The sequence below is a fragment of the Limulus polyphemus genome, unplaced genomic scaffold, assembly GCF_000517525.1.
Source record: "Limulus polyphemus unplaced genomic scaffold, Limulus_polyphemus-2.1.2 Scaffold4495, whole genome shotgun sequence".
NCBI lineage: Eukaryota > Metazoa > Arthropoda > Merostomata > Xiphosura > Limulidae > Limulus > Limulus polyphemus.
Window position 1 is genome coordinate 24,390 of NW_013670105.1, and position 11,757 is coordinate 36,146.

At 36.0% G+C, this 11,757-nt stretch overlaps 1 protein-coding gene across 1 annotated transcript in view; it reads right to left on the reverse strand.

Moving 5' to 3' along the window:
* LOC106471254 (N-alpha-acetyltransferase 10) overlaps positions 1-11,757 on the reverse strand; it is a 34,033-nt gene that overhangs the window by 6,300 nt on the left and 15,976 nt on the right. Inside the window, exons 5-6 of the mRNA XM_013931845.2 lie at positions 10,200-10,360; positions 6,633-6,699 (exon numbers count right to left, since the gene is read on the reverse strand). Coding sequence (XP_013787299.1) covers positions 6,633-6,699; positions 10,200-10,360 — 228 coding nt within the window. The remainder of the gene's footprint in view (positions 1-6,632; positions 6,700-10,199; positions 10,361-11,757) is intronic.

Sequence of the window (11,757 nt, forward strand, 5' to 3'; positions counted from 1 at the left end):
TAAAAATAACTAAGAAAATTATAAAGTTTTTTTTCTTAAGAAACATTTGATAACTATCTGGACATTATAAAGATTTACACATGAGAAATTGAAAATTTTCTGATGCATAAAAGTATTTTTAATCTTAAAGTGAAAATTATTTTGTATGTTGGGAAAGCAACATGTGAAAAGAAAAAAAAGGCATGAGAAAAACATTGTTTTACAAACCTTAAGACTTAAAAAAATTTATATTTTGCATATGAAAACATTGTAATGTTACTGACAATCTGCCAAATTTCATTAACATACACTTGCTAATTTAAAGGTTATAGCATGAAAACTATAAGAAGCACAAAATGGTTACAAGGTCGGTCTCAGGGACCGAGACCATGCTGAAAGAGTTAATGTGAATTTAGGAAAATGTTACCTTCCAAAACATACTTACCTCTGCTACCTCTTATAGCTAGAATCCCACAGAAGGTGAAGGTACTGGTGATGGCATTATCTATACAGAAGTCGTCTACATATATATCATGGGTGCGCCACGATAAGAGTGGTACCCGAGTAGGGGAATCACACTACATCCAGAACAGGTATGCTCTTCAACCTGAACTTAGTTCCTGTATCAAAGACAGAATTGTACATGAGTGATCATAATTGTAGGCCATCCCCAATGAGGTTCCACTACTCGGGGTTGGAATTAAGGGATCTTGGTACCTATATCCCACATTGGTGGCTAGGGCAATTGGAACACAACTTATATTTGTTTGGTAAAAGCACATCTATCTGGGCAACACTTGCCACAGAGTGGGATCCTGTGAAAATGAGGTAAGGGACCCTTAAAGGTAGAAATTAATATGCTCACCACTCTGGATAATCTAGAAGAAATAGGTAAGATAGCTACAGAGGGTAGGCAAAAACTCTCAGATAAAGAGATTGCCAGATCAGGCAAATAATGTGAGATAAGGGTACTGAGGGAAGTCCATGTACCAGTTTGCATAGTGACCTCCAATGGGCAATTAGACCAGGTTGCTAAGGGCATAGAAAAGAGAAATCTGATTAGATGTGACTCGCAGAAAATACCTAGCTTTCAATAAGGGCCCAAAATAAAGGTATAAGTGCAGGCAACAAAATCTTCAAGACCCTCACTGAACATAACCAAAATCAAAATCTGATTGTACATAGAGAAAAAGAGTGAGCAGATGAAGAAGAGAAAAGGACTGAACCCCTTTCCTGTCTGACAGAGTGTTGGGTAAGAAGAACTGGTCTGAGGATGTAGAGAGAATGAGAAAGTGGTCTGTGGACAAACAGCACAAATCACTCCGACCGGTAATATCCGTAGATCAGCAGCCACAAAAAATAAACCTGCAGGTAAAGGGTATACATGGCATATAAGAGACAGGTTACAAACAGGTGTAGAGAAAAAACATGTAGCCTGAATCTACGTGTTAGGTAACTGGAATGGTCATTTGGGACCAATTATCTAAAACAATGTGAGGAATCTGGAGAGTACTGGGGACTCAAAAGTATGTAGTTGTGAAAATCGAAAGTTAGCTGATAAGGCCGCTATAAAAAACGAGTTATAGTTGACACAACTGATTGAAAAGGGTTCAACCCCCTCTCAATACACATTGCCAATATGCATGTCATTACCCTTGAGAAAAGTGACATTCAAATTAAGCAGAAACTGAGCCAGATACAAGTCAACCTCAGAAATTAACCCCAAGCCATGTAAAAGACAGCATAACCTCTATGCCAGAAGCTTGAGCTTCTGGATATCTGGGTGCACCACATCCGATAATGGCTGTCTCCATAGAGAGCCTAAAAAGAAGTGGAAAAGTTGGACACATCGGAATTGACTGCAGAAGCAGAAACCCAGTTGTAGCTGCCAATCTGGTGTGTCAACAGGATCTGACAATGGGTTGGAACAAATCATATTTCATACTCTGGGTAACAAATGAAGTGGAGAGAAGGTTGAGAGTTGTAATCCCATCCTGTTCAAATGGAAAGCATCTACTGCCAAGGCCCAAAGATGAGGTACTGGAGACTAAATTGCCAGTAGTTGGGTGATCCAATGAGATGCCAACCCACCAATTAGAGTAGCAAAATAAGAGGCAATTCAACTGAAACTTGCAATGCAACATCTATTCTGTCAGGAGAATCTCTTTGGATTGTGACAATGAACTTGCTGCTACAGACACCACCTGTTGAGCATAGCAAGCTAGAAGGGTGATAAGATAAGACTAGTTCTGAGAAAGGAGGTCCAAAATTTGAAAATAAGGAGCCCTAACCACATGCCTCCTTAATAATAAACATAAGACATCACTGCAGAATAGTCAAAGTGAAACCTGACTATTTACCACTTAAGAAGCCCAGATCATGAGACCTTGCCTGTTGAAGAGCAAGAATGACAAAAACATATTCTATAACATTATGCAGGATGGGAGACAGCTGAGCGCGACTGAGAGATGAGATGAAAAATGAAAAATTCTCAGACTGATGACATATTGAATTGGAGCAAGAATACACATAGCAGTCCCTAAAGAGAAGCCTGTCTGCATTGCATATGAAAGTAGAAGCAGGACGTGATGGTCTAACAATTGAAGAGATGTTGCCAGCAGTAACCAGTCATCCCTGGAATGGTGTGTGCACAGTATGATGGAATGAAGGGGACAAGAAAATTTGTATGATATAGCAGCAGAACCCATGTTAAATCTATGCGATACCAAAGGAAAAAAAACTCGAAACTGCAGTACCTGACCCTTGTGCACCACAAATCCTGATAGTGACGGGATTCCACTGCTAAGGCAAAGTGCAGGTAGGAGCCGACTACAACAAACTTGGACATCTACAATCCCAGTAAAAATATCAACACAGATTGAAGAATGATAAACTTGTGAACCTTGGAAAATTTAGGCATTGATATAGACATGGAAGATTGATGACAAGACACCAATCTCATCTTTATAGGCCCAACAACTAACAGGAATAAAAACTCTGAAGAACTAGCTTGACTCTCTCACTATCCCCAGACCAACTAGACTTAGATAACCCTAGAACTAAGTTCTAAATCCTGACAGAAACCCTACAGTTTCGGTAGATAATAGTGGGGAAGATGTAAACTGAATGACCAATTCAGACCCCAAAACCAGCAGAACTTCTGGATATAGACAGAATCCATTCTAAGTACCAATGTACAGAGGAGCCGATGTCACAAACAGGCACAGAACTATGACCACCCTGTAGGAGTCAATGAAATTTGAGACTCCAACAACAACATGGGGGAATGTAGAAGCTGAACTTTGAATCAACGTGCATGCTATCAATGGATCCAGCTTGTCCTCAATGAAACTGGTGACCATGAGAGTCTTCCAACAAAGTGAAGGGAAAGGAAAAAAAAAGTTGAATTGTAAGTTCATAGACTTACTCTGTCCCATCAGGGGACATAGACCTATATAGGTGAACTACAAACTCAGCACCCCAAAATTCGAGGAGCAAATATTATTGTAGTCGGAAAAATGTCTCTACCTAGTGGTGGTAGGCGAAATGACGAAGTTCCAACATGTTGGATAAGGCTTAACTGTCCCTTCACATAACTAAGAAATAAACCTTCCAGCATAAACCACAATTTCCATGTATAGAGAAGAAAAAAAATCCACTCCCCAGACCTGTCAGCAATCAATTAAGTTGCAGGCTCAAAAGCAACCAGGAAAAAGCTCAAAGCATCACACAATCGAAGAACCAATAAAAGAAAAACAAATCAAAGGCAGTTTATCCCAAAGTGACCTCCTTTCTGTTTTTCAAAGACAAGGGTAAAGAAAGTTTTTGTTAGAGCAAAGCAACTGTTGGCCATCTTCCTCGTCCACCCTAGGGAATCGAACCCTGTAGACCAGTGCTGCGAGTCTGTAAACTTACTACTAACCTAGGGGACTGAAAATCCAACAGACTAAAATGAAGTTACATGAAAAACATGAATTTAAAGTCTCTCCAAAATATTGAGTATCGTCCTCAAATGCAGCTTCAGAACCCCGAAGAGAACCACATATCCGAATACGTCTCCATCTCACTATGAATAAGGTTACTGACAGTCTCAACCAAGAGTGACTCTCCCCTCCTGATTGTTGTGAGACATTAGATCTCAAAGGTGGGAAAGGAGAGATCCAACTGGCCTCCATGTTGGAAATAATAATCTGGGAATTCATACCATAATCTGCTTGCCAATGGGAAGAAAGGGAAAAAAAAATTTTTTCAATTATTATTGTTATTACAAAATCAACTATATAACACGATAATGTTCAAAGTGTCTCCAAACGATGAGCATAATACTAGGAAACCATTAGTGATGCTTTGTCGAGAAAAAAAGTGATAAAATTATGGGAATGAAGTGCTTATATACAGTACGAGGATAGAGGGCACACTGACATAGGTGAAGAGTATCACAAGACAAATATTACCAAGGGCAATTGAGTGTGGTATAAAAGATCGGAGCAAGTGAGAAAAAATCAGACTAATGCTTAGATGGGCAAAGAAGAAACCCTGGTGGTCAAGTAAAAGGTATAAGTGGCAGTGGAGGTAAGCATGTTTTGGAAATATAGGTATAAACTGGTCCCAATCCTGTCTGAAGACATTGACAGTGAGGATGAGTGGATGAGGAACCAGAGACCAAAAAAAAGAGGTAACTTGGAATCAAGGAAAAAGGCAAACACATCCCTTTGAGGAGTACCCCAATGGAGACAGAGCCACCAGAAATTTATAACGATCAAGAAACTACTCTGTGGAATAAAGCATGTTGGGACTGGAAAGGTGATCCATAATGAGGTTGAAAGCACCCAGGAATATGACACACTAGGAGACTTAAGTCAAGTGTGTGGCCCCAAAAAGGGAGAATCATGGTCGACCACAAAAGGAACTAGAATGGGTGTCCCCTTGGTGAGTGATACAAACCACCAACATTGAATTCTCAGAATGGATACGGCACAAACTCAGACCCAACCCCGTGCTGAAAAAATACCTAAGATAGCATCTAGAGGGATGAAAAATTGAATTTGGGTATAAGAATAGGAAGTGTTTAACATGAGCATCCTCAGTCTTGGAGAAATGGTCCACTAGAGTGTAATAAACGACAACATAGTAAAATGGGAAAGAACCAAGAAGTGATTGAAGCAGGTCAGATTTATCACAGAACTCTAATCTGCATTGAGAATACAAGACTAATGGAGGAACCCTTAAAAGTAGGACAGGTAAATGATGGGAAGGTGCTGGACATGGAAAATTAATAAAGAATGCATAGCTCAGAATGAGACAAATGAACAACTGTAAAAGAAAATTGCATATAGCATCACAGAAACCCCACGTGACGCTAAAGTCATAGGAAAGTTTCCCACGAAAATCCCCAAGAAATAGGTGGAACACCTCAGAAAAGAGGTGTATGGCAAACAATTTCTGTAGGAGAGTTGATAGAGGAAGATGAAGGATCTACCCTCCATTTAGGCAACAGAGATTCTAAGTGCATGAGAACAAAAACAATCATCTGATGGTAAACTAAGGCAAAATGAACCAAAGCCCATGGAGGACAAGGAATGCAAGCACAAGAGAGACAAAGGCCCAGTATGAACCATAATGTCTAAAGAAGGAAGGGAAAAAATACCATGAAATATGTCTAAAAAGGGCTGAGCTAGGCCTAGCAGACTCTGCAGTAGAGATCTAGGAAAGCAAGTCCAAATCAGGTGGAGGAAAATTGACATATTCGATATCATACCGAATGGATTCAGCAGTTTTAGGAGGAATGGAAGCAATATTGGGAGAAGGTTGGGTGGACCCCACCCCCAGGGGTCCTCACATAACAAACTAATTGTAAGAAGTAGAAAATATGAATGATTATGAAAATGAAATAGTTGTTATATTGTAAAATTAAGTACATGTATCAACAATAAAAAAATTATTATATGGTACTCGTTGAAGAAAAAATATATTTAATCAAATTTACAATTTACCAGTAAAAAAATATATGTAAGCCTAAAATAAGAGACAGTTAATAAAGCCTAATCTGACGATGAAGTACAAAAGATATCACTAAGTTCTAGTTTAAAATCCTAACTTTTACAAATCAAACTAAACTTATGTTATTGAACCCAAATAACTACAGATAACAATATTAATATCAAAAAATATAACAGTATAACAGCTTATCTGTCCAAAGTCAGAGGACCATATTCAAAATTTATGGGCCCCCAAACTCAAGTCCCAACAAAGGTCAACTCACATAATGATTAATCTTCTGACATATGAAAGCTGACCGTTCCTCAGTCAAATACTGCCACCTGAAGTCTTTGTAATTGTGCTGGAAATAAATTATATTACTTCCAAAGTAGAAACTTCAGCGAAAACCAAACAAAATGAGAAGAACAATAAAGGTAAGTGATCACTTAAAACTGTTAAAGTAGAAAAAAAACAGAAAAATATTTCCATTTTGTATGAAATTTTAAAAAAAATGTGGGAAGAGAGCACAAACAGAAGATAGCACTGCCTATCCTAAAACAAATTCTTACCTTAATGAGTACATTGGAAGTCTACCCTTTAACAAGCCCCATACTTGAATAAGTATGGCGATAACCTATCCTTTAATAAACCCTTATCTGAATAAGAAAACTTACTAAATCTCTTTTCATTGCATAAGCATCCTCCCCATCAGCATAGTATTTTGGTTCAATTTCATTAATCCTGTAAAACAATATCATATGTACACAATACAATCCATATTGATAAGTCAGTAGGTCAGTCACAAGTAATACTTTAGAGATCAGTGATAAGTCATTAACAAGTAATACTTTAGAGATCAGTGATAAGTTAGTAGTGGAAGAGGATAGGTAGTAAGTCTTATTGTTGAAGAAGGTCAATGATAAAAAGGTATGTTTTGAAGAGTGATTGATTGTTGTTTGTGAATAAAAGTATTCTGTTTTTGTGTTTTTGAAAACAATTTATATGTATTTGGTTCCGATCTCTACAATATTACTTGTTACTGACCTGCTACAACAATACGACTTACTACTGATCCTCTTCAACTACTGACTTATCACTGACCTCTACAGTGTTACTTGTTACTAACCTACTGACTTATCACTGACCTCTACAGTATTACATGTTATTGACCTGCTACAACAATATGAGTTATCATTAACCTCTTCAACAGTCCCATGACTTGTGATCAACCTTCTTTAACAATATTTATCCCTGATCTTTTGTAATAATGAGATTTATTACTGACCTTCTGGAACAATGAGATTTATCAATGAGCCTCTGTAACAATAAGATTTATCAATGAACTTCTGTAATGATAAGATTTATCAGTGACTCTATGCAACAATAAGATTTAACAATGACCCTCTATAACAATAACATTTATTAATGACCCTCTATAACAATAACATTTATCAATGACCCTCTGTCACAATAAGATTTATCAATGGCTTCTTTAAGAATAAATTACCAATGCTCCTCTTTAGTAATAACTTTTCAGTGACTCTCTGTAACAATAAGACTACCATCAACACTCTTGAACAGCTATAACTTATCAATAACCATTTTTAATAGCTGACTTATCATTAATCTTCTTCAAAAGCTGACTTGTCACCAACCCTCTTTAACAATAAGACTTATCACTGATCCTCTGTAACAATAAGCCTTATCACTGATCCTCTGTAACAATAAGCCTTATCACTGACACTCTTCAACAGCTATGACTTACCAATGACCCTTTTTTAACAACTGACTTATCACTGATTCCCTAGGACAACAAACTTATCACTGACCATCTTCAACAATTATGATTTACAGTTGACCTTCTTCAATTTTGTTTTTATTTCTCTAACACAATTATGTCACAACAATGATTATATTCAACAGTTAGTTCCTTTACATATTGCTCTAATACTGAAAGCTACTACGGATATATGAAAAAGATAAATTACAAAACAAGAAAGCTGGTAGTCTGAGGGCCTCCAGGCTGTACACTGAATAAATAAGCAGGTTATCAGGTTTTGTGTTTTATGGCTTAGTAAATATTTTAATCCTCTAAAACATTTACATTGTATCCTTAATCCTCTATAACAGTGTGACATATTTTGTAAAATAACTATGTGACATAATATAAATCTTTGATTACTAATTCTGTACAAACAAATACATATAACTGGTTTTCTTAAATGATACAGAGAAGCTGCTTATTTAAAATTTTACATTTTTACAATTGAAATGAATTTAAAATAAGTACTTACCTCTGAAGTACTGAATCTCCCCTTGTTGAACTTGTCGCTGTTGACAAAACATATGACTCAAAATTTCTGAATGTCTTTTATACATTGCAGAGCATTCTTCACTGACCTATAATTCTCCACTCTCCCACCTTCTCTGTGGCTTACTGTGTAAGTGTCAGTTGAACTTATATTAAGCTCTGTTTATCTGCCATAAGTTAGATTTTGTTGAAAATTCAAGTTCTGATGAAAATACAGTTGTGTGGAGGCAGGAAGCAAGTATTTCAGTGACAAGTACCTGTTTGAAATTCATTTTAATTCCAAAAAATTGTTGTATTATTTTTTTCTTACCTAACCTATCAAGTTTCTAATTTATACACGTAATTAATTGTATAACAATAAATTTAGTATTTATGTGTGAATTCAGGCCTTCTGCCATTAATGGGTGAGCTTTGTTTTTCTGTAGATGTTGGTTGTCCACAAAATTATTCATGTTTATTTCAAATATGCATTTTATAACACAAACATTAACATGCACTAAAAGTGAATGTTCTAAAACAACTATACTTTCATTGGCTTTCTAACTATGGTATAAATAGGTTTACAAAATTCTGTTAGCTGCATGAACTTAACACCAAGATTATAAACAATGAAACTGAGGATAAATACCTAATTACGAGTGTCAAAATGAAATAATCCATATACAGATTATAATAAAAAAATACTGCTCCTTCTCTTGGTTAGAAATAATCCAATGGCAATATCAGAGAGAATTACTAACATTTCTTGGAATACAGAAGCAGGGGCATTTTTAACGTTGGTCAGTTGCACCGGCAGGCCCCTCTTACTGCGGGCCCCCTAGTAATATAACAAATAGCAGACTGCAAGGTATTTCCTCAAAATTGATTTATATATATTGTACATAGGAAAACTATTTATTTATTGTATTTTAATATTAAAGTAAATTCGAAATTTTATAACTGATCAATACTAATGGGCCACTCTTACGAAAATTGCACTGAGTACTTTGAAGTCTTAAAAATGCCCCTATATAGGATGGTTGTGTTATGTGGGTTTGACATTTTCATTTATATCTCAGTAAAGGAAAAAGACCCAGAGGCTCTAAATTTGTAAATAAAATATCTGTAACGTGTTCGTAATTTAGTTGGGCATTCAGAGAATCATATAATGGTAGAAAGATTGAAAATTTATTTATAGTTTTTTTTTAAATTAAAAACTTAAAAGTAAATAATATATAAACTTGAATTCCAAATTATGTTTTGATGTACATTGATAATGAAGTTACTTTATTAAATTCTGAATGTATCTCTATAGAAAGGTCATGATACCCACCAGGAATACCAATATACAATGGCATGAATACCTGAACAATCAGGGCTTAGAATGCAGCTACAATGTTAGCCCACCACATTACAGATACACTGCACGAGTAACACCTCCAACTAAGTTATAGAAATTCAGTTAGTGGCAGAAATAGTTGCATCAGATAAAACATTGTAGCAAGTTACCAGCATGACTATCAACAAGAAAATTTATATTATGGCTGGAAAGCAGGGCTTATTTAAGATACCTTGATGCTTGCAAAATAAATCACATGGGAGTGTGGAGTTGATAAGTGATGCAGCTTTGCAACACATAAGGAAATTTAGAGCTAAATGTTTTGTTGATAGCACAAGTTCAAACTCAAAGAGGAAAGACTTTCAGTAATTCAGAGGTGAATCTACCTGTTTTGAACTCAGATTTTTTTATGGGATAAAGAGAACCTTCTTACATAAAATACAAGTATTGTTATATAACACAGAGAACTTTCTTATTTGAAATACAAATATTATATGATACAGAGAATCTACTTATGTAAAATACAAGTTTTGTTATATGATACAGAGAATCTTATTACATAAAACAGTTTTTTTTAAGTAAATAAAATCAATGCATAGAAAGAAGACTTACGTAAATCCTAATGTGTTGGTGTACAGATGAAGAGCTGCACGATTACTTTTACGAACATGTAGAGATACATATTTGGCATTGAAACATTCAACCATTGCTCTAGATGACTGGTCCATCAATTTTTGAGCAAGTCCCAAACGTCTGTGTGATCGTTTTACAGCCTAATAATGGCAAAAGCTCAATATAGACACTTTTGACATAAAGTTAACTGTAAAAAAATAAATGTTTCTACTACACAGACAAATTAAAGCTGTTTCTTTTGGCTTTATCTTTTTCTACTGCATAATCACCATTAGCAATATTATACTTTTACTATGTACAAAATGTTTACAGTCTGTATCTGCAGCTTCTGTACACTAGCCTCACTATTGCACATGATTTCCAGCTGTCACATTCAACTCTTTTAATTTTTCTCCTACACTTAGATTATGAGCTGAAAGAATACAAGTAATTGTGATTGATATATATTTTTTGCTTCTAAAATTTTATTTTCCAAAACAATTTGCTTCTTCTCTGAAGGTTTAAAAGATAAAATAACCACACAGCTGTGAATGCAGAGCTGGAGGTTTCTGTCACTCCTGAAGAAGAAAAAGAATAACAAAGATCAAAGTTTATCCTGAAATACAAGAAGTCTGTGGCTATATATCCATGAATATCACTCTAAGATACATAAAACAATCTGCTGGTACCCACTGTTGACTTAAGAACATCTGATACATACCTTTAAGGAACCCATTTGGGCAAATGAGATAAAGGAAAGCTTGTAATGGCTGGAGACGGCTTGAATGGGTAATGAAGAAAAACTTTAATAAAAGTTTAACATAACAGCAAATGTACAGTAAATGTCTCAAAGTGGGTTCCTCGTCACCGAATTTGAACACTCGGATAAAGTTGAATCCTGAAGGTGCTAAAATTTTCTCTTTTTTTGTTTGTTTGTAGTTAAGCACAAAGCTACACAATGGGTTATCTGTGCTCTGCCCACCACGGGTATCGAAACCCGGTTTCTAGCATTGTAAGTCCGCAGACATACCGCTGTATCACTGGGGGGCTTTCGTCTTTGAGTCTGCATTTAAGAAAGTATTAAAATATCGGGTTTTATTTAATTAACTATAGACATTTTAGGCCTGAAAGAAAACTTTCTGCAAAAAAGAAAAAAAACTACTTCACTGTAAAAATAAAATAATACCTAAAACACTAATGTTTGTTTAGGATAATCGCGCAAAGCTTTACAATGACTTTTTGCGTCAGTCTTGCCAAAATTTGAGTTGACAGACTAGAAGGAAGGCAGCTAATCATCAGCACTCATCGTCGGCTCTTGAAATATTCAAACGAAATTATGGGATTTGACAGACACATTTATAACACATCTGTCAGGTCAGTGTTCCCCAAGGGCCCAGGCTTAAAACTAATGACCACAGGAACCGCCGCCACAACGGCTATGTCCGAGTTTTAAAAATAACACTCCAAAGCTGAAAGTGCAAACTATGAACCTTTGGATTCACAGTCTGCCAAACTAGCAACTAAGCCACGTCCGGCACAAAACAAGAACGATAAACAC